Consider the following 24074-nt stretch of genomic DNA (forward strand, 5'->3'; position numbering starts at 1 on the left):
TTTACAGGTCATCATTCTGAGCAATAAACTTTTTTTGAAGAGTAGTCCTAAAAGCTCACTAAAAAGTTGCATTTGTATTTAACTTAAATAGAGAACCTTATGTGTAGTCCATGTTTCTGGACTCTATATCTGATTTTGAATCACTGGACTTAAATTATTGGACTTACAACACTGATACATCTTGTAAATGAACCTAAGCAAAGAATACCAGCCCTACATCCCACTCCCCGCAAGATAACTGGGAAAGACACAAAGCCACACTGAGGAGGAGCCATGGTTTGATATTGTCCAGTGAGTGTCTCTTGGCCTCAGAATGCTGCCACTTCCTGCAGTTCCAGCCCTTGGCTGTGGTCCATTCTGAGTAAGTGAATTCCTCTGTTAAAACTTGCACACAATAAGGAGATGGCGTCACCAACAGCCAGAGAAGTCAAGGGTCCTGATCCATCCAGAGACAAGGTGAAAAGGCAGGCTGCGGGGGAAAGGGGGACCAGCAGATTAGGCCAAGAGTGTAGCATCATGAAATGTGATGTCTTCATGAGAAATGCGAGGAAATAAAGCATTTGCTGTACATATCTAACCCATATGAGAGAGACCCCACTTCTTCAGAGGAAAGCATACCAGGGAGGTCAGAACTTGGGCCAACTCCATGACTTCAATGGTAGAGAATGGCACACGGGCCAAACAGGATGCATACCATCACCAAGAAGTATAGGGGTCTCACCGGCTAAAGACATGTTACAAAGGTGCCCTCAGTCATCTGCCCAGAGAATAAAGCAGGGCCCAGGCAGGGAAAAACACACGAGGATACTGATCTTTAGCTGCTGGCTTCCTGGGGTCTTGATGCCTTGGAGATGAAGGATAATGGGAGAGCCTGAAAGGCAGTCTTTGGGGGTTTCAGCTGACCCATCTCCCTCCATCTGCATCTTAGAGGCCACTCTTCTAAAAACTACAGGCGCATACCTGGTGGGCAGGGAATCTGTGCCACTTGGTCAGGTCAACACTTTCAGACCTCATTCTTCCTGGTCAGGTTTATGATCATTAAGTCTAAAACATCTCCTCTTTTTCCTCAAGCAACAGTTACACCTGGGTGGCTGGAGAAGCCACTCCAGGTAACAGTACAACAGGCTGTCCTTACTATGGAAGTTTGGCTTGTGGCCACAGCTATTTGCAGAGTGCCCACAAGACATGGTCCTGCCTCTATTCTCTGAGGGAACTACCCTGTCTCCCTTGAGAGGAGCTGAGTTCTAGAAGACTGTTGTAGGAGAGATTTGGTTTAAAGTTCTTTAAGTCAATGCTATTTCTGTCTGTGACAGAACCCTGTGTCCAGGACAGAATAGATGGAGGCAGTGGGGTGCTGGTAAACCAGCTTTCTGGAAGAAAAAACACCACCACCACCAATTCATAGCACTTGTCAATTTTCATCGTGTAAATACCTCCACCATGATCAGATTTCAGGCTACCAGAGGTTTAAAAACCAGTTCACAAAAAATCCTGAATATTTAACAATCGGCCAGAAGGGGCTGGCTCCAGCGGATCCAGGACTCTGGGGAGCTGGGTTGCATAAGACATCTTTTTTCTCTGATGCTTTGAAATGTTATGAGCTTACTGTGTTCTTAAACTTCAGCTACAGAATCAAAACAGGGCAGAGACTTTCTGAAACTATCCTTACTCCCCCTTACCCTCACCAAGAGCTGAGGCTTTCATTTTAGTCCTTTAAAGAAGACTTCAAAAGTCGCAATTCTTGTTCTCTTTTCCAGATATTTTGAGTGTCACAAGTTAGAATCTAATGAAGAACTTCAGGTAGAAAGAATGTAAAAGCCAAATCTATGTGAGTTCTCAGGAATGAGTCTATACAACATGGTACCAGGGGATACATGGGGATAGCATCTTGACATCACCTCTTAACCATGGGACTGGACAGTGGCAGAAGATGGGTGGCTTTGTAATGCTGAGCAATGGAAAGAAGGAGTTTTAAAGAAGGTTTTAGGACTTCATGTATCTTTTGAGGAGAACAGCAGGCTGCTTACCTCCAGTATCTTGGTTCCAAATCTTCACCTTGCAATCATGTGATGAGGTAGCAATTAAAGGCATCAAGGCCAATGCTCTTGGTAGAAAGACGCAGGATGCGACAGTCTGGAAATGCCCCTTATACTCACATATTCTGTTTCGAGTCTGTCTTAGGTCCCACAACTGCAAAGTAATGACATGGACCAGCTCATACTCACTTGTCTAGCTTTATCCATGAATATCCATCTCCCCCTACTCCCGTGATGCACCTATTCCCTCCACTTACCTGCTCACGTAGCTAGCCCTTATCTTCATCCATCCACAGACCCAACAACCCATCCATCCACAGACCCAATGACCCATCCATCCAGTGATTATTTCAAGCCTCAATTATGTCTCAAACAACCCTGGTTAAGAATGTGTCATATGAGTTTTTGCCTTTTTAATGGTTAGGGAAGTAAAAGCTCCCAGTCCTACAGCATGATGGTGTTCCATCATGGGGAACCCATGGGGAGCCCCAAAAAACAGTATGGGGTTGTTTGCTTTCGTGGCAACTCAAAAGCTGCCTTATTTCAACCTCTTGGCATCTGTGGGTCCTGTGGGGACCCCGTGGTTAGAAGTACCCCATAGGTATAAGTACATCTAGGTGCAGACATTCTGATTTAATGCCTAGATGCTGAACCTTGATGTGTGAAGACTAGTGTCTACAAGAGGGAAGTGCCAGTCAGTGCTGCCAGTCCTACTCTCATTGATACAGATCAGATCACAGCTGGAGAATAATGTTCAGGGAGGAGAGCAAATTGAATTATGTCCAAAAAGATAATGAAGTTATTGAACAGCATGTTACCCAGGGAATAGCTGTAGGAGCTGGAAATGTTTCACTTAGAAAACAGATGCTATATTCAAAGGCTGCAACACCCCAATCTACCATTTACTAGGGATGTGGTCTTGTGCAAGAGATGTCAACTTGCCATGTCTCTATTTCCTTGTCTGTGAAATGGAAATTATAGTAGTACCTAACTCATGGGGTTGTTTTTAAGGATTAAATGAGATATTACATGTAATGTGCTCATCCCAGTGCCCAGCACACAAGAAATGTTCAATAAAATAGGAGGCATAATTGTTCTGTTTGAATACTAGAGAACCCTTTTAATGGATATTCTACAATTATGAATCTAAGGTGCTTTGGAGGAGCCTAGGCAATCTATTCCAAAATTAACTGCAAGGAAGGTATATGAGTAAGGGATGGAGTAGGCCCTGGACCAACACTAGAGCTCCAAATTTCCTAAAAAGCTTGAGCTTCTTTTACTGTGGCCATGCCTATAATGGGAATAAATCTGGTTCTTCAAACAGTCCCTCCCCTCTCTAAGCTCTCCTGGGAGTAGAGACATCAGCAGGCTGGTTCTGTGTTTAGCTCCTCCCCATCTTGACTCTCATCCCATTCTTCTTTCCTACTACCAATTCAGAGAGCCCTAAGTTGATGAATGTGTCTTTTCTTTATTTTTTTGAGATGGGGTCTCCCTTGTTGCCCAGGCTGGCCTCGAACTCCTAGGCTCAGTTGATCCTCCCACCTCAGCCTCTGAATAGCTTGGACTACAGGCACATGCCACCATGCCCAGCTAACTTTTTATTTTTTTATAGAGACAGGGTCTTGCTCTGTTGCCCAAGCTAGTCTCAAACTCCTGGGCTCAAGTAATCCTCCCGCCTCGGCCTCCCCTATGAATGTTTCTTAAATGAAGCAACTGGAATGCAAAGGATCACTCACAGTATGCTTTTGAAAGAGGCCTGAGCCATTAGCAAAGCCTGCCTGTGTAGCGCAGCTACAGGCATGAGGCCAGAGTAAGTGATCTGTTCATCAGCAACCAGATACCTGGACCTCACACAGTCTCCTACCGTGGCTTCACAGCCTTCTCCTCCAAAGCCATTGCTGCAGGAGACACACTTGTGTCCATCCACACTGACTTCACAGTAGGTCTGAATGTGCTGCTTTGCAGGAAACATATGAGCTAACTGCAGCCCCCGACTGTCCCATAATCTGAAAGAGATTAGGGCAGGAAATTAGCTTGTAGTAAATGTGGCTGAAATACACCCGTATTGTCCCACTACCATAAAAGTCTTGGCTCTTTGCTGCGTAGGCCAGTCAGATTGGAATGGCATGATTTACCAAAAAACAGCAGCATGAACCAGATCAATCTCTGAGACTCTAAAGCTGGCAGGAAGTAACCAAATTGAATGACATCTGAGTTCTTTCTATTTTGAGATCAGTTAATAGAAATTGAGACCAAGCATCTTAATTGTACAAGTTAACTTGTTAATTTGGTCCTTTGAGACACTGCTTTCTGTGGACAAAAGGATATTTCTGTGCCTGTGACTTAAATTTTTAAAAAGATACTTATTATGATATGGGAGATCAGTCATCATTCAGAATTAGTTACAAAAGATTTACATACAGATCATGGCCAGCCTTGGCTATGGGGTCCACTGGGGAGTGTTTTGTTTTGCTTCTTATTTCATTTTTACCTCTTTACCCCATTCCTACCATTTTCTAAGGAGAATCTCTTCTGAGATCCAAAGTTTCTAGTTATTCTCTCTGGTCTAAGAACTACTGGCTTTACTGACTCCCCTGATGCTGATTCCGACCCTGCTTCCCCAGGGAGGGCTTCAGCTGAAGGCTGGGTGACTGAGAACACCAGCAGCCATGCAGGGGTAGCAAGGAGAGCCAGGCAGCCGGACAGGGTGGGACAAGCAAGTGACTGATTCTGAGGTTAATCTGAACACGTTCACACAGCAGGAGCTGGCTGAATCAGATGCTTTGAAACTATCCAAAACAGGGGTTTTTACTTGGCCTGATCTCATGGCACACAACCTCTACCTTAATGATCCATGGGGCCAGAGCAGAGAGGCCCCAGCAGCAGTGAAGGGCAGAGGAACAGAAGGCTCTGGGAAGGGCAGAGCAATGTGGAGAATCAGAGCGGGAATGGAGCCATGGACGCATGGGAGCCACAGACCTCACAAGAAACACTTTCACAGCTGCTCAGTAAGCCCACCTGAGGGTTTTATCTTCAGAGGTCTGTAGTATGTATGGTTCTCTGGGGACCCAGCACAGGTGAGTGACCTAGAAAAAGAAAATGTTCACAACTTCTCCACACCAAGTCATTCCTCTGCTGTAATTCCTGTCAAATGTGCTAACTAGCATCACTGTGCCTCTTCTCAAGGATTCTGAACTAGCAAATTCATTTACAGGCATCTTAGGTTTTGCAGATACCTATCAGCCATGCTCTACCTGCATCTCCTGGGTTATCAGCAGCAAGGTAACAGCTGGGCCAGTTGTGAGCACCAAAATACATGCAGGCACCCTTAGAGTGCCTGAAACCCCAGCTGTGTGGCAGATAGAACAGCCCCTGTTGTAAGGTGGGTTCACTGAAACTCTAGCCCCAACACCTCATGGGGATCAGGAAGAGCATTCATGTTTCTCTTTATCCCTGCAGGCCCCTGCTGGACAGGCATAAAACAGTTTCCAAAATAACCTGAAATAACAGGATTTTCTTTTCTTCCAGTAACCTCCACCAATATAGAGGGCATGGGGCAAGCACATCTGACCACTGGCAGTCATCTTCAAAATTAGAAAAGATGACTGGGACTGAAATTTGACAACCACTAAAAGAACATCTACTATGGGTCAGGCACAATGACAGGTATTTCACATCTAGTATCTGAATTCATCCTCTGAAGAACCCTAGCAGGTGATAAAATTCTCCCCATTTTATAAATGAAGACACAGACACTCTAAGAGCTTAAGTAACTTCCTTGAGATAACATAACTGGTAAGTAATAGATCCATGATTTTAACCTGAATATGACTGACTCCAAAGGCTCTGCAGTTTATACCAGTCTGCTACTAGAAAACAACTGGTCCTTCAAAAGCAATGCAAATTCTACATCAAGCAAAAGGTAATGCTTATTTCTCCACATGATGTTACACATATGAACATACAATAAGCATAAGCTGTGAGGTCCTGGAAGACAGGAACTATGTTCTTGGTCACTAACCCTGTTCCTAGCACAGTGTCTGGCCCACAGAAGAAATGGAATAATGAAAGAAATAATGAAGACACCATTTTAAATTCCAATATAAGTGAGTAAAATCATTGTCTGGAGCAGAAGACTCAAGGGACCATCTAATCTAATAACCCCGAGAGGCCAGGGTCTCACAGCAGGTTAGGGGACAGCAATTGGGACCCAGGCTCTAATTTCTGCTCATGGGCCTCCTGATTTCTCTCCCGAGCCTCTCCTTCACCCCATGCTCCTTTCTGCTGCCCTGTTCTGTACCAAGTTTGAGTTCATACCACGTTCCTGGAGACAGATGCTCTTTCCACACTCTGTCCTGTCACCACATCCCACAGAAGCAGGGTGTTGTCCCGAGAGCCAGTGCACAGCTGTGATGAGTCTTTGGAAACAATGGTGAGAAGACAGCCTGTGAGTGGGGACCTGAACAGGGCTTTTCAGAAGTACAAAGGCATTGGGAAGAGGTCCGCTTTGTTTTACCTGGACTCACAGCCAATCCGGTGACCACCATGGCATGGCCACACAATTGCTGCCTTGGTTGTGAGGAACCGTGCAAGTCCCACATCATGACCATCCTGTCACGAGAGGAGCTGAAGAACTGGCTGGATTTGGGAATGCAGGCTACCTGCTCAGGGAAAAAACAACAACACTGAGATAGCTCTGGTGTGCTAGTTGGACTAGACTTTAAATTGGGGGAAAGATGAGTCTGCGTAACTCCCTCCCCTCACACACTTTTTTTTTTTTTTTTTTTTTTTTTGAGATGGAGTCTCACTTTGTCACCCAGGCTGGAGTGCAGTGGCGTGATCTTGGCTCACTGCAACCTCCACCTCCCGGGTTCAAGCGATTCTCCTGCTTCAGCCTCCCGGGTGGCTGGGATTACAGGCGCCAGCCACCATGCCCAGCTAATTTTTGTATTTTTAGTAGAGACAGGGTTTCACCACGTTGGCCAGGCTGGTCTCCAACTCGTGACCTCAGGTGAGCCACCTACCTCGGCCTCCCAAAGTACTGGGATTACAGGCGTGAGCCACCGTGCCCGGCCCCCACACACACTTCTCAGAAGAGTAATACCTAAGCTTGAAATCTATGAATGCACAGCATGGGCCAGTCTGAATTTCCACCTTTTTCAATGTTGTGCTACCTTTTCCTTTATGTAGCAGATTTCCTCCTGTCCTTCAGGGTAAGGTTAAAAATCTCACCTCCTCAGATCATGTCACCTTGGTGAGGATGTTCCCCCTCTTGGGCTTCCTATAGAACTTCCTCCTGTGGGATTCCTTTTGCACTTGATCATCACCACACCCCAAAAATGGATGCTGTACTGTTATGACAGGTGATTCTGTTATACTTACGAAGAATTTGAAGTGAATCTCTGTTCCATTTTATGCTTTTTACCTTGAATACAACTTTGCTTGATATTATTATCATCCCAACTCCTGCTCTGCTTGTTTACATTTGCCTGATATATCTTTGCTGACCTGTTCTTCCTGTTCTGATCTCTTCCATCGTGTTTCTTTTTTTTGTAATTGTGGTAAATATACATAAAACTTACCATTTTAACCATTTTTAAGTGTACAACTCAGTGGCAACAAGTACATTCATTGTTGTGTAACCATCACCACTATCATCTCTAGAACTTTTTCATCATCTCAAACTGAAACTCTGCAACCTTTAAACAATTACTCTCCATTTTCCTCTCCCCGCAGCCGCTGGCACCCACCATTATTCTACTTTCTGTCTCTATGGACTTGACTATTCTAGGTACCTCATATAAGTGGAATCATACCATATTTGTCCTTTTGTGTCCGGCTCTTACTTAGCATAATGTTGTCAGGGTTCAGCCATGTTGTAACATGTATCAGAATTTCATTCCTTTTTTTTTTTATTTGAGACAGGGTCTTGCTCTGTCACCCAGACTGCAGTGCAGTGACCTGGTCTCGGTTCACTGCAACCTTCCCTTCCCGGGCTCAAGCAATCCACTTGCCTCAGCCTCCTGAATAGCTGGGACTGTAAGTGTGTGCCACCATACCTGACTAATTTTTGTATTTTCTGTAGAGACAGGGTTTTGCCATGTTGCTCAGGCTGGCCTCAAACTCCCGGGCTCAAGTGATCTACCTGCCTGGGCCTCCCACAATGCTGGGTTTACAAGCATGAGCCACTGTGCCTAGCCTATTTCATTCCTTTTTAAGGCTGAAAAATAGCCCACTGTATGTATATTACCACATTTTGTTTATCTATGAATCTGTCAAAGGACATTTAGGTTGTTTCCAGCTTTTGGCTATTATAAACAATGCTGCTATATACATGTGTATGTGTGTGTGTGTGTGTGTGTACAAATATCTGTTCTATATTTACTGTTTTACTTTCAATCTTAAAGCTGTTTTGCATTAGATATGTCTTATTTTTTATTTATTTATTGAGACACAGTCTCACTCTGTCGCCCAGGCTGGAGTGCAATGGTGTGATCTCTGCTCACTGCAATCTCTGCCTCCCAGGTTCAAGTGATTCTCCTGTCTCAGCCTCCTGCGTAGCTGGGATTATAGGTGTGTGCCACCATGCCTGGCTAATTCTTTTTTTTTTTTTTAATTTTTAGTAGACATGGAGCTTTGCCATGTTGGCCAGGCTGGTCTTGAACTCCTGACCTCAAGTGATCCACCCTCCTTGGCCTCCTAAAGTGCTGGGATTACAGGCGTGAGCCATCGTGCCCAGCCTAGATATGTCTCTTTTAAACAATATATAGGTGGCTTTAGTTTTTAACTCAGTAAGAGTACTGCCTTTCAATAAGTGAATTTATCCCAATTACATTTACTGCTATCATATATATGTTTGATCTTGTTTCTTCCATCTTTTCTGTTGGTTTTTGAAAAACACTTTGTCATATTTTCATTGTCTTCTTTTTCTATAAAATTGTATATTTGTTTTTAGAGTTATTTTTCCCTTTCTTTATATTTTTAATTTAAATAATATGGAACTTAAGTTCTTCTCATGATACCTCTGTATATGTATTAATATCCTTAAACTCATATTCTCAATGTATTAATTTCAGAAAGAAAACAGAATCTCCTGTAAGGAAAAAATTTTTTTTCTTTAATTAGCACAATTATATTACTTCTGGCTTGTTCCCACTTTTGTAGGTACTCTCTTGGATTTTTATCTAGTCTATTATCATATTATTAATATTTTGTATTTTATACATATAAATTTTTAAAAGAGTTAAAACAATTACATTTCTTCTCATAGCCCTGGTTTTGACAATTCTTTAGACATAATTCTGTGTTTAATTGGATTGAAGGCTCATACAGTGAATTCAGTTTGGAACTTCTTTAATATTCATTGGCTTTATTATTCATCATTCATTCACTTTTTTTTTTTTTTTTTTTTTTGAGAGGGAGTTTCCCTCTTATTGCCCAGGCTGGAGTGCAATGGTGTAATCTTGGCTCACCACAACCTCTGCCTCCTGGGTTCAAGTGATTCTCCTGCCTCAGCCTCTCGAGTAGCTGGGATTACAGGCATGCGCCACCACACCTGGCTAATTTTGTATTTTTAGTAGAGACGGGGTTTCTCCATGTTGGTCAGGCTGGTCTTGAACTCCCGACCTCAGGTGATCCGCCCGCCTTGGCCTCCCAAAATGCTGGGATTACAGGCATGAGCCACCGCACCCGGCCCATTCACATTCTTTAATAATATACCTTCAACTATATTATTGAGGAATGCTTTGCATATGGCAAGATTTTACAAATTTAAGAATGTCTTTCCATTGCCTTTACATATGAACAACACTCTCCGCACATACAGATTCTTTTTCTTTCTTCCTTTCCTTTCTCTTTCTTTCTTTCTTCCTTTCTTCTTTTTCTTTTTCTCTTTCTCTCTTCTCTCTCTCTCTCTCTTTCTCTCTCTCTCTCTTCCCTCCCTCCCTCTTTCTTTCTTTCTGACTGGGTCTCGCTATGTCACCCAGGCTGGGGTGCAATGGCACAACTATAGCTCACTGCAGCCTCCATCTCCCTGGCTTAAACGATCCTCTTGCCTTAGCCTCCCAAGTAGCTTAGACTAGAGGCATGCACCACTATGACCACCGAATGGATTTGTATTTTTATTTGTAGTAGAGACAGGTCTTGCTATGTTGCCCAGGCTGGTCTTGGAACTCCTGAACTCAAGCAATCCTCCTACCTCAGCTTCCCAAAGTGTTGAAATTTTAGGAATGAGCTACCCTGCCTGGCCAATTTTTACTTTTTAATAATATTTTTCCTCAAATCTTTTCTCTCCCAGATATTTCTTCTATTGTCTTACTTTTTTTTGAGACAAAGATCTTGCTCTGTCACCAAGGCTGGAGTGCAGTGAAATCATCACAGCTCACTATGGCTTCAACCTCATGGACTCAAGTGATCCTCCCACATCAGCTTCCTGAGTAGCTGGGACTATAGGCGCGCACAACTACATCCAACTAATTTTTTAATTTTTTTGTGGAGATGGGGTCTCATTATGTTGCCCAGGCTGGTCTCAAATTCTTGGGCTCAAGCAATCCTCCTGCCTTGCCTTGCCAAAGTGCCAGCATTACAGGCATGAACCACTGCACCTGGCTTGTCTTATTTTTTCAATTTCTTGTTTCATAGAGTACATGTTCTCTTAATTTATAGAGAGTAAAAAGCATTAATCAAATTTTATCTTTGCTTCTTCAGTAGTTCTTCCTTGAAAGTGTATTTTCATCTAACATTAGCTTGTTATATGTGTATTTAAAAAAAATCTAGGCATATAGGCCTCACTTTGGATCCTTTCTGCTTATTAATCTTTTCATCTTTGAATGAGGGTAAGTCCAATTTTTGGCAGTAAATCCAGTAAGGCTTGATACATGCTCAAGTGTTACATGCACACACACATGCATGTGCACACACACACAAGTGCCACACATACACACACTCACACACAGTCAATTCTCTCTCACTTTCTTTCCTTTTAGTCCAAGGTCCACTATAACTTGACTTGTCATGCTGAATATTGATGGTTGATTATGTCTTGATTTGTCATCCTGAATATTGATGGCTGATTATGTCTTGTCTAAATAGCTGAGACTACAGGTGTGCAACTCCATGCCTGGCTAATTTTTTTTATTTTTGGTCAAGATGGGGTCTTGCTATGTCCCAGGCTGGTTTTAAACTCCCAGCCTTGGGCGAATCACTTGAGGCCAGGAGTTGGAGACCAGCCTGGCCAACATAGCAAAACCCCATCTCTACTAAAAATATAAAAATTAGCCGGGTGTGGTGGCACAAGTCTGTAATCCCAGTTACTTGGGCGGCCAAGACAGAAGAATAGCTTGAACCCGCGAGATGGAGGTTGCAGTGAGCTTTGATCAAACGACGGGGAGAGTGAGACTCTATCTCAAAAAACAAAACAAAAAATTCCTGGCCTCAAATGATCCTCCTGCCTCAGCCTCCCAAAGCACTGGGATTACAGGTATGAGCCACCATGCCTGGCCAGTCCTTCGGCATTTTAGGGTGACCAGAAGCAGGAGAAGCAAGCTGGCAGCAGCCTCAATTTTGTTACATTGTCTTGTTTTACTGGTAAACAATCTATATCTTCAGTCCTCATCTTTCTAAATAAAGGGCTGTTGGTAGGACCATTCAGAACCAGCCAGCTCTTTTAGTGAAATCTGCACTCTGCCAAATATCTGGGGATAAGTGCATTAGAGCATGGTGTTCTCTATCAGTCTAGTTCAGAACACAACGTATCTGGCAAGCAAATATCATATTCTGTGCTATGGGATTGTGGCTGATGCCTAGTTTTGTTATAAATGAAGTGTGTATCTTAATTTTTGGTTCATTTAGATGGATTTCAGAGCAGGGAATTATATAAATTGGCATTCTCTATCATTTTTGCTGGAAGCTCAGTCTGGTCTGTAATGCTATCTAACAAATTAATTTTTATTTCATTGTTATTGAATGTTCATTAAATGTCCCCAACTAGACTAGAAGGTTGCTGAGCACAGGGATTTTGTCATTTTCCTAGCTATGGTAAGCACAGGGTAAGCCTAAGCCTTCAGTACTGTACCTGTTGAGTCAGGATAGGTCAGGGAGAGTTGTTATCAGCTGTGTTCTGTTTACTACCTGTGCTATTAAGGGCTTAATGACAAAAGAAAAATTGTGTTCGATATGCCTGTAACAACAACTAAGTGAATGGTTTGCTCTGTTTCTCCTGAAGTAGGACTTCACAGCATCAAACATACCTTTGCATTTTTCCTTAAGACCAAAGATTCAATCACTCTTAATATCTAGAACTATTAGCTATCCTTTATTCAGTTCCAGATTGCCTTCATAATAATCATTTGAAAATTACCTTGGTGATCTCATGTTCATGTCCTTTGAACCTTTTCACTACATTTCCAGTTTTCCAATTATAGGCCACAACTGTCTGAAGAGAGTGAAGATTGTAGTTTCATTACTCAATTCTTGTTAAAGTGACACTAGCCTCTACTGCATTCTCACCTTACTTTCTCCCTCCTCACTCACTCCCTCTCTGTTCAGGAACTTGCTCAAAGCATTAGGGGTTCCCTGTTGTGGCCGTCCCTCCTCATGTGCCCCTCCTTTATGAGTTTCTTTTCTTTCCTCCTGGTTGTTCTCTGTCTCTCCCTCCGACATTGGACCACTGCTCTAAACTTACTGATGGGTTTGGGCTAACATTTCCCAAGGAGAACTGATTCCACTGGAGGTTCTGGCTGTAGATGGTGAAGGAGAATTCCACATAGGGTTAGATTTGTTTTCCCTACTGTACTGTATTTTTTTGCTGTGGTGTTTTTTTTTTTTTTTTAATTTACCATTTCAAGCTGGGCGCGATGGCTCATGCCTGTAATCCCAGCACTTTGGGAGGCCGAGGTGGGCAGATCACCTGAGGTCGGGAGTTCGAGACCAGACTGACCAACATGGAGAAATCCCATCTCTACTAAAAATACAAAATAAGCCAGGTGTGGTGGCACGTGCCTGTAATCCCAGTTACTAAGGAGGCTGAGGCAGGACAATTGCTTGAACCTGGGAGGTGGAGACTGCAGTGAGCCACCCTGCCTGGCCTAGATTTTAAGACAAAATACTGCCAATTAAACTATGATACTTCGATGCATCCTGATTTCAGAAGTGTTAAAATGTGAAAAGTGAAAACAGGGCCAGGCACAGTGGCTCATGCCTGTAATCCCAGCACTTTGGGAGGCCGAGGGGGGGGGCGGATCACCTGAGGTCAGGAGTTCGAGACCAGCCTGACCAACATGGAGAAACCCCATCTCTACTAAAAAAAGAAATACAAAATTAGCCGAGTGTAGTGGCACATGCCTGTAATCCCAGCTACTTGGGAAGCTGAGGCTGGAGAATCGCTTGAACCCAGGAGGCGGAGGTTGCGGTGGGCCGAGATGGCGCCATTGCACTCCGGCCTGGGCAACATGAGCAAAACTCTGTCTCAAATAATAATAATATAATAAAAATAAAATAAAATGTGAAAACATGCATCTTAGAACCAGTGGAATACAGTATGCAAATGGAATTTGAAGATTCTAAAAGGCTATGGAAAATGAGAGACATTATTATTTTTTGAGACAGAGTCTCGCTCTGTCACCCAGGCTGGAGGACAGTGGCCCGATCTCGGCTTACTGCAACCTCCACCTCCCAGGTTCAAGCAATTCTTGAGCCTCAGCCTCCCAAGTAGCTGGGATTACAGGCAAGCGCCACCATGCCCAGCTAATTTTTGTATTTTTAGTAGAGACAGGGTTTCGCCATGTTGTCCAGACTGGTCTTTAGCGCCTGTCCTCAAGTGATCTGCCTGCCCTGGCCTCCCAAAGTGCTGGGATTACAGGTGTGAGCCACCACACCTGGCCCATTATTAGTATTATTCACTACAAAAAGAATTAGCAGTTGTGCTACCAGTGTCCCAGCTGTGAGGGCTATGATAGATCCAAATATGAAGGAGAGAAATGTGAGAATGGGAGGAAGGAGGACAAAAACACAGGGAGGAATCATGATGCATACCAGTGTAGACAGCATAAAAGAAGAGATTAGACAGTTCCTTTTGCTGACAATTAACTCCTGTGTCTCCCTGTAGGTGTAACATGGGATTGGTGGGAAGTATAATCTTTGCCATTTATAGAGAGCATGTGGGTGGTCAGGCATAGTGTTAAGGATCTCACCTACGTTCTTTGATTTAATCTTTAATAACCACCTGTGAGGTGGCATTATTATTCCCACTTAACAGATAAGACTGAAGCTCAAAAAAATTTAAAGACTTTTCCAAACGAATGGGAAGTGGCCAAGCAGGGATTTAAATCCAGTCTTTCTAACTCTAAAGCTCATATTTTTACACTCATCAACCCTGCTCCAGAAATGCAAATCCTAGACTTCCTTTCAAAATATCTTTCTTTCCCTGCAATAAAGTTCATTTCCCGGGAAACACTGCAAACCCCACCTTATCTTTCCCTCCAGAGACACAAAGGTCTGAGTTCAAAGCAGCCACGACAGAGACGGTATCCATGTGAGCTGGGCTATACTCTTGAAAAGCTTTAGTTTGAATTCTCTCTTCTATAATTTCATCAGGCCTGCTAAAAAGAGTATAGAAAATGAGAGACCCAGTGGCATGGGAGTGGATGGGGGTGGGGTGGGGTGGGGTAGGGAGAAGAATGTGGGTTAAGAAGGCAATTCAGTCCAGACTAAGGAGAAATATTTAAAAAGGAGGAGAGAAGGGAGACCCATTTACATTGTCAGCAATGGTATTATTTACTCTGAAAATGTGCAGAATGACTGAAGGATTGGAATCTGATAAAGGGGGATCCTGAAGCCAAGAAGCCAGGAGTCTTTCTTTGCTCACACTAGCAATTAATCCTAAAGATTTAGGGCCCCTCTGTGTATGGGTGCAGACACTAGCTAATAAACTGACTGTTTCTTTCTTTTGAGACAGAGTCTCACTCTGTTGCCCAGGCTGGAGTGCAGTGCTGCAAATGGCTCACTGCAGCCTTGACTTCCTGGGCTCAAGCAATCCTCCCACCTCAGCCTCCCAAGTAGCTGGGACTACAGGTTCATGCCATTATGCCCAGCTAATTTTTGTATTTTTTGTAGAGATGGGGTTTCGCCATGTTGCCAAGGCTGGTCTCAAACTACTGAGCTCAAGCAATCTGTCCACCTTGGGCTCCCAAAGCGCTGGGATTACAGGTGTGAGACAGCACACCCAGCCCTGACTGTTTCTTATCCAAAAGAAAACACACTAAACTATTCAGGGAAGGCCATCAACATTCGCGCTGGGCCTTCTCTTTCTTTAGTGGAGAGTTTTAATGGGGTATGATAAAACCTGGGCTCCCAGGGGAGGATTGCAGTACCTGTATTTATAAGTGCTGTGTTTGAGTTTGCTTTGCAGTTTCCCCATCACGACACGAAACCTACACGAAACCTTCTGTGGAGGAGCTTGTTTCAGTTGGCACCTGAGTAGCAGCATCCCCTGTGACTGCTGGAAGTTGTGTTCCCTGTTTAATGAAAAGAAGAATACATATTGTTAATTTTGTTAGGCACAATAGTATGATGTTGAAAATAAATCCTTTTTTAGACTAATTAATTGTATGCTTTTGCTTTTCCTCCTCACCCTGCTTCACCCTTACGGCCCTGAGGTTGCAGATACACAAAAACAAAACTGATTTTAAAAAAGACTAAGAAGTCCTGTAATAAGTAAAACACAGAATTGCCATATGGTCCAGCCATTCTAATCCTGGGTTTAAGGCCAAAAACACAGAAACAGATGTTCAAACAAAAATTTGTGCACAAATGTTCACAGCAGCACTGTTCACAGCGGCCAAAAAGTGAAAACAACTCAAATATTCGTCAACACATGAGTGGAGAAACATCATGTGGTCAATCCACACAATGAAATATTACTCGGCCATTAAAAGGAATGAAGTACTCATACATACTACATGGGTGAATCTTGAGAACATCATGCTAAGCAAAAGAAGCCAGACATGAAAGGCTACATAGTTCATATTCTACATATGTGAAATATCCATAGTTGGCAAATCTATAGAGACAAAAAGCAGATTAGTAGTTGCCAAGAGCTGGAATAAGGAAGAGACTGGGGAGTGACTACTTACTAGATACAGATAGAATGTAATACAGAATATCTTAATAGGCTAGATATAGTTTGGATATGTGTCCCCTCCAAATCTCATGTTGAAATTTGATCCCCAGTGTTGGAGGTAGGGCTTAGTTGGAGGTGTTTCGGTCATGTGGCCAGATCCCTCATGAATACTTGGTGACATCTCCCTGGTAATTAGTGAGTTCTCACTCTATTAGTTCCCACAAGAACGAATTGTTTTTAAAAAGCCTGGCACCTCCCTCCTCACCTGGTTCCTTCCTCTCTTGCCAAGGGATGCCTGCTCTCCTTTGCCTACTGCCACGGTGGAAGCTTCCTGGGCCCTCACCAGAAAGAGAAGCCTGCGTCACGCTTTTTATACAGCCTGCAGAACCGTGAGCCAAATAAACTGCTTTTCTTTATAAACTACTTAGTCTCAGTTATTTTTTTATAGCAACACAAACAAACTAAGAGACAGAGTTTCCTTTTGGAGTGATGAAAATGTTCTAGAACTAGATAGTGATGATGGTTGCACAACAATGTCTCTGTATACTAAATGTTACTAATCATAAATTTTATGTTATGTGCACTCTGCCACAATAAAATAAATACTAAGAAGATATAATCAAAAATAAAAAAATAATTTACACTACTGAAGCTTCTTGAAAAAGAAAAGCCTCAGTTATTCTAAAAGGTTATAACCTTCCTTGGTTGTTGGATTTTTTTTAAATAATTTCACTATGGCACCTCTCAGTGTGCCAGAATCATGAAATAGATGTTCTGAGATGCTAGAAATAATGGCACTAAATGAGACAATGTAGGTAATGACCTAGACTAGCAGTTCTTAAAGTGTGATCCATGGAACATGGGGGATTCCTGAGAGCCTTTCAGGGAGTTTGGGAGGACTTCCCTTTTCCACCCACATCTCTCAGTGAGGCCCTTCCCTCCCTCCCTCCCTCCCTTCCTTCCGCTCCTTTTCTCTCCTCCTTCTTCCTTCTTCCTTCTCCTCCTTCTCCTTCCTTCTCCTTGTCCTTCTTCTTTCTTCCATTTTCCTTCTCCTTCCCCTTTCTTTTTTTTTTTTGAGACAGGGTCTTACTCTATCACCCAGGCTGGAGTGCAGTGGTGTGATCTCACTGTACCCTCAACCTCCCAGGCTTAGGTGATCCTCCCACCTCAGCCTCCCAGGGAGCTGGGACTACAGGCTTGCACCATCATGCTCAGCTAATTTTTTTGTGTTTTTTGTAGAGACGGGGTTTCACCAACTCCTGGGCTCAAGCAATCCACGTGCCTTGGCCTCCCAAAGTGGGGCCTTCTTTTCTTTTAATATCTCAACATAAACAATAGATTATAATAGACTGAATGCAGAAGCAGATATCAGAGTCCAATTGTCTCCTTTTTAAGGCAAACATTAGAAATTTGCAAAAACATAAAGCGATACCATTTCTTCTAACCAAATATTTTGGTTTTGGAAAGTATATTTATTTTTCATAAAATGATGTTTTATGTTAATATGCAATAGGTTTATTGCTATTTCAAAATTAATAAGTAAATGTCTTTAAAATTTCTGTTTTTTAAAATTAATTAATTAATTTACTTATGTATTTTATTTATTTTTTTGAGACGGAGTTTCACTCTTGTCACCCAGGCTGGAGTGCAATGGCGTGATCTCAGCCCACTGCAACCTCTGCCTCCTGGGTTCAAGCGATTCTCCTGTCTCAGCCTCCCGAGTAGCTGGGCATGCGCCACTACATCATGCTTTTTTTTTTTGTATTTTTAGTAGAGACAGGGTTTCACCATTTTTTGGCAAGGCTAGTCTCAAACTCCTGACCTCAGGTGATCCACCCACCTCAGCTTCCCAAAGTGCTGGGATTACAGGCGTAAGCCACCGCCCCTGGCCTCATTTATTTATTTTTAAATTTAACAAACCCTGCATGTGGCATTCAATCTCAGTTTTAATGTCAAATGATGGTAGCAGAGCAGGATTCGAATCCAATCTATAACCTACATAAGCAAAACCTCTTTGGGGGTTCTTAATTTTTAAGAGTGAAAAGAAGTTCTGAGACCAAAAAGTTTGAGAGCCAGTGACTTAGAATTTAAACAATGTTAATATTGGATTATATATTAGAATTAAAGAATAATGAAACATTTTCCAGATTTACTTGTATCATCCCCCTCAACTAACAAGGCTAGAACTGAAAAGAAAGAGAATGAATTATGCATTCAAAGGTGCTCCTCTACTCATTCAGGAAACACCTCCTAAGCACCTTATTTGTGTAGGTCCTATACCAGTTGCTGCTGAAACTGAAAAAAAGAGAAACCTGAAGATGTGACCAGCATGAACATTTGCTGGGACCAAAGGAACCTAACGAAAGACCAGTCTCAACTACTCCAGGTCATGTGTCCCCTGCAACTGGCTGTGATATCAGATAGCTGAGGGAAGTATGGGGGGCAGTGGGAGCACCCAGTCCCCATTTCTTCTGAGGTTCTGCCTAAAAGTTCTAGTAAATGAGTTTCTTATGGGTATGACCAACCTAATTCTAGGAAGAACTGTCTACAGGAAGAACTGTTTACAGAAGAGAACAGCAGCTAAAACGCACCAACTTAATATTCTCATTCATAACATTAGCATTAAAAAAATAGAGCTTTCCAGAAGAATTTCAGCCTACATTTTGAGAAGCTGCTAGATAGAACTGACCTCCCGACGAGAATAGGTAACCAATACAGAAAAGCACAACGCAATGGAAACAATGTGAGTGGCATCAAGAGGCCGAGGATCTACCCCAGCCCTGCCTCATCCCATTACATGTCCTTGAGTAGCTCCATTCCTCACTCTGGCCTCAGCCTCCCCAGCTAGAAAATTAGGACACTATACGAAATGATTTTTAGTAGACTATGTGTATAATGAGAGAAGGTCTCTCATTATTCATCTTTGTACCCCGAGTGGCTTACACAGTACTGTACAACAAAAATACTTGTGAAGTGGCGAATCTAAGGTCCCTTCCACTTCAGATATTCCAGGATTTTCTATAAGAGGCCACAAGATGTAACGAGAGGCAAAATTCAAGATAGTTTTCAAAAAGTTTGGGATGTGGTATTGTTTATAGATAGAGGGTGCAGGGCTTCTTATCTTTCAGCCTAACCTATTTTTCAACATTGTCATCAAATTAATGACAGATGCCATCCATAGATCTAGGTCACTGGAAATTGCAGGTGCTATAAATGGATTAGCTCTGCTCAAAACTGATTGGTATAGTCAGAGAGCCATACTTCCCAAGTAAAGCATATTCATGGGACATTCTAAGGAAAAGGTAACTTTTAGAATTACTTACCCCCAAACCAATAGGATCTTCTTGGTGAGCTGCCCTATTCAATAATTTGTAATGTGTATCCTTTGGAAAATAGTTCAGGCAGCCACTTCTTAATCTCTGTAATTAGTGGGAAGCCACTGAAGTTAATCTCTTCTCTGTCTAAGCATGTTTGCACTGAAAAGAGATTTACAAGGTAAATAAAGACCTTGTTTATTAAAGAGATGGTTAGGTGTAGTTTTCCCTCACAAAGAAATAAATATTTTACAAAATTCCAAGATTATCTCTCTCACTTTTCCACAATTCAGGAAAGTATACTATAGTGTTAATTATATATCTATTTTTAAATATGCAAAATATATTTAAATACATTGTTAAACATTTTGATTTTGCTCATAACATAGTACTTCTATTCATCAAAAATCTTGAGTTGACTGCTTATTTCAGAGTTTACTGCTTTTGTGAAAAAGGCAATTTCTCCTGTTTTAAAGAATTCTCCTAGAATTTGAGATGAAAGAGCTTTTCAAAATCACTGTATATAAACCATTTATTTATTTCAAGATCTGCAGAGTAAGGGTAGAAATATTATTTGCTCAAAATTATAACTGACCATTTATTTAAAGATCTGCAGAATAAGGATAGAAATATTATTTGCTCAAAGTTATAACTAAGTAAATCTCTTGACTTCTAGTCCAGAATTTCCATTATAAATGTCTACAAAGAATGAACAGTTTTATTGCATTTTAATAACTCAATTTTAAGAATTCAATTAAATTCTAAATATTGATTGACAGTGCAGCTTATTCTGAGAATTAAGGGCAGCACAGAATAGTCAGAACAACATTTGATTAAATGCATTAGTGTCCGCATTAGATAGGACTAGTTGTGAATTATAGCTCAACTGTGGCCTTGGGTTAAGTTGCTGAACCTCTCTAAGTCTCACTTTCCTATGTGTAAAATAGGATAACAACTCTATCATTGATTTCTGCGAAGATTAAAAATAGCACTTAAAATGTACCAGGAACTGCTCTATGTTTTATATTTATTAACTCATTTTATCTATTCCACAAGCCTCTGAGATACTGTTACTACAGGTTGAGCATCTAATCCAAAAATCCAAAATCCAAAATGCTCCAAAATCTAAAACTTTTTGAGCACTGACATGACATTCGAAAGAAATATTCATTGGAGCATTTTGGATTTTTTTTTTCTTTTTTTTAGACAGAATCTTACTATATTGCCCAGACTGGAGTGCAGTGGCACAACCTGGGCTCACTGCAACCTCCACCTCCCAGGTTCAAGCAATTCTCCTGCCTCAGCCTCCTGAGCAGCTGCGATTACAGGTGTGTGCCACCATGCCCGGCTAAGTTTTGTATTTTTAGTAGAGATGGGGTTTCACCATGTTGGCCAGGCTGGTCTCGAACTCCTAACTTCAAGTGATTCACCCACCTAGGCTTCCCAAAGTGTTGAGATTACAGGCATGAGCCACCGTGCCTGGCCACACTGGAGCATTTTGGATTTCAGGTTTTCCATTAGGGATGTTCAACCCTTAAGTATATAATGCAAATATTCTAAAATCTGAAATTTGAAACACTTCTGGTCCTAAACATTTCAGATAAGGGATACTCAACCTGTATGGCCATTTTGTAGATGTGAAAAGTGAGGCACAGAGATATCAAATAGCTTGCTCAAGTTTATACTGCAAATAAGTGGCAGAGCTGAAACTTGAATTCAGGCAGTCCAACTCCAGAGGCCCTGTTCTTGACCAGCATATTATACTGTATCTCTACAAAAGCTGGTGCATATAAAACTTTTGGTTCAATCTGGCAAGTTGTTAACAATAAATTATGGTTACTAGCATGATTGCAAGATTAACAGTGATCATACTGGAAGCAGCATTTTCACCCTTATTAATACTGTTCATAATGCACAAATATACACAGAGAACACATACAAATGGATATATGAATCTAGAGGATATTAAAGCTGAAGGAAATTATGGGCTCTGATCAGAGTGACTGGACCCAATAAAGCTAAGAATTCATTATATTACATTGCAAGGCAATTAAAAAGTCTCAAGAATAAAGTATATAAATTTGGGTTATGTCTACGTTGTTGTAATTTATCATGAGTAGACTAAGAAATAAAAGTACTACTAAGTTATCTTCCACTATTTTTATTAGGAACATGTAATATACTTGAGAGGAGGTATAATTTCTGGTTCATTTTTGTATCTATGATTTGACCTTAGCCTAGGAGAATGAACGCAAGGCAAATAAATACCTGTTGAATGAATGAATGGAATACTAAGATGAAGAGTCTGCTTGGTGGTACCTATTTTTTTTTTTTTTCTGAGATGGAGTTTCTCTCTTTTTGCCCAGGCTGGAGTGCAATGGCGCGATCTCAGCTCACCACAACCTCCACCTCCCAGGTTCAAGTGATTCTCCAGCCTCAGCTTCCTGAGTAGCTGGGATTACAGGCGCCTGCCACCATGCCCAGCTAATTTTGTTTTTAGTAGTGACGGGGTTTCTCCATATTAGTCAGGCTGGTCTCGAACTCCCGACCTCAGGTGATCCGCCCGCCTTGGCCTCCCAAAATGCTGGGATTACAGGCGTGAGCCACCGTGCTCGGTCCAGTGGTACACTTTTTAAGGACCCAACAACATAAGCTCCCTTTTAACCTGCCCAACAACATATCCTTTAGAGAGCAGTCACCCTGTTTCATCCCAGACTCCAGACCCAGAAAGGCTGGAGAGGACATGAGAAAATCTATAGATTCAATTATGGCTCTGGATGTCCCCATTGGTTCCAGTTGGAACCAAGCCTCAGTCTGAATCCCAGCACTTCTTTCTATTTCAATATGCTTTCCAAAGGCCTTGGGATATCCAGTAGTCACTCTAAACCACCCTAAACAGAAAGCAGAGAATTCTAACTCTCCAGTGCAATATTCCTTGATATACACCAGCACCTGTCCAACTGTTCTATTCCATGAAGAAACTGGGACTCAGAGGGCTGTAACTTGCTGAAGGTTACAGGGGCAGAGCTCGGTGGACTGGACCTTATTTCCCTGGTCCCCTGTTAATGCAAATGCTGATATCTTATCTCCCTCCGTCTCCCCAAATCTCCCTCTGCACACTTCTGTCTTACACTCTGAGAGACCAAAGCATCTTTAGTCGCCAAAACAATGCTCAAAGAAAGAAAAGTATGAGCAGAAACACCTGGAAGCTGGTCTGGTTCAACCCTCTAATGGTACAGATAGGGGAAACTGAGGCCCAGGGAATAAGAGGGTCTTGCCTAGAGTCACACAAGGAGCCAGTTCTAGGCCACCACTCTCAAGGTTGCCTCAAATTTTGGGGACGACTTGTGTGCAGTTTTTCCTTTCTTCAGATCGCAAATGCTCCTCTCCCTGCCCATTATATGAACAACTAAAGCTTATTTTGTTTTTGTTTTTAAGAGACAGAGTCTCGAGTCTCGCTCTGTCACCCAGGCTGGAGTGCAGTGGCGCGATCTCGGCTCACTGCAACCTCCGCCGCCCGGGTTCTAGCAGTTCTCCTGCTTCAGCTTCCCAAGTAGCTGGGACTACAGGCGCACGCCACCACTCCCGGCTAATTTTTTGTATTTTAGTAGAGACAGGGTTTCACCGTATCGCCCAGGCTGGTCTCGAACTCCTGACCTCGGGCAATCCACCCGCCTCGGCCTCCCACAGTGCTAGGATTCCAGGTGTGAGCCACCTCGCGCGGCCTAAAGCTTATTTTTTATGTGTATGTGGAAAGCGGAGAGAGGAGTCCCCGAAGATGGGAACCTAGCGCCACCCAGCCCAAGGTTGGCCCTCATAACCGCTCTCCGCTTCGACCAAAGGGCGAGGGTTGCCTGCACCTAGTCTGCCGCTACGCCCCTTTCTCCCACCTCAGGCTCAGTACCCACCGGTAGGCTGCGGGGCTGGAGCTGGGGCCGGTGGGAACGCGGAGCCTGGGGCTGTGAGCAGACTCCGAGCCCTCCCGCGCCTCCGCCCCTAGCAGCAGGCGCACGTTGCTAGGGCGGAAGTGCGGGAGAAAAGCCTCCGGGCACCCTCGCAGGCCGCCGAACTGCAGTTCCGCTCGTCTAAAGCTGGGACGCAACTGAGTGCCCGGCGCTACTCTCTTCGTGTAACAATGCACCGATGAGGTCCAGAGAAGAAGACGCTTGTGCCCGGGACCCCGCTGCCAGAAGAATCTAGACAATCCAAGGAAAACGGGTACCTTTGTAATAGCTATGGAGAAAGCACTTAATAAAGGTCATCTTTTAAATTATTAGTCGCTCAGATATACATGTTGCCGTATTTCTTTGGAGTTTCCCTGATTTCGACTAGAAATTCCTCCTTTGGACACTCCCCCAGCTCCCCACTCCTCTATTCTTTTATTTTTTTCATTGAACCATTACAGCCTAGTACCATAGCAAGAAGAGACCCCTCAGTACCTTCCTGAGATCCAAATGGGAAGACAGTTGTGGAAACTAACAGTTTTTACAGCTGCGGTCGCATTGCTTCCAGACTAGAGTCTATTCATCTCCGTATTCCTGGTGCACAGTATGGGGCTTGGTATATAGTAGGGGCTTGTTGAATGTTTGTTGAATGAATGAATGAATG

The 24074-nt window shown here is 42.8% G+C and overlaps 1 protein-coding gene across 6 annotated transcripts; it reads right to left on the reverse strand.

The window, feature by feature from the left end:
* Positions 1-261: 261 nt before the first annotated feature.
* WDR31 (WD repeat domain 31) lies at positions 262-23572 on the reverse strand. 6 transcript variants are annotated; one of them, XM_024252890.3, is made up of 11 exons: positions 23375-23572; positions 19476-19628; positions 15404-15547; positions 14500-14632; positions 12394-12468; positions 6553-6697; positions 6354-6454; positions 5055-5122; positions 3901-4042; positions 2028-2190; positions 262-469 (listed from the first exon to the last, which is right to left on the reverse strand). In XM_024252890.3, exons 3-11 carry the CDS (start codon positions 15517-15519, stop codon positions 309-311), a joined length of 1104 nt encoding a protein of 367 aa, XP_024108658.1. In that variant the 5' UTR covers positions 15520-15547; positions 19476-19628; positions 23375-23572; the 3' UTR covers positions 262-308. The 6 variants fall into 6 exon arrangements, with proteins under 6 accessions (XP_024108658.1, XP_024108659.1, XP_054376452.1 ...); XM_024252891.3 differs by having other exon boundaries at positions 14500-14629; positions 23375-23526; XM_054520477.2 differs by lacking the exon at positions 12394-12468 and having other exon boundaries at positions 14500-14629; positions 23375-23525.
* Positions 23573-24074: the final 502 nt, after the last annotated feature.

This window comes from Pongo abelii, chromosome 13, assembly GCF_028885655.2.
Source record: "Pongo abelii isolate AG06213 chromosome 13, NHGRI_mPonAbe1-v2.0_pri, whole genome shotgun sequence".
NCBI classification, from domain to species: domain Eukaryota; kingdom Metazoa; phylum Chordata; class Mammalia; order Primates; family Hominidae; genus Pongo; species Pongo abelii.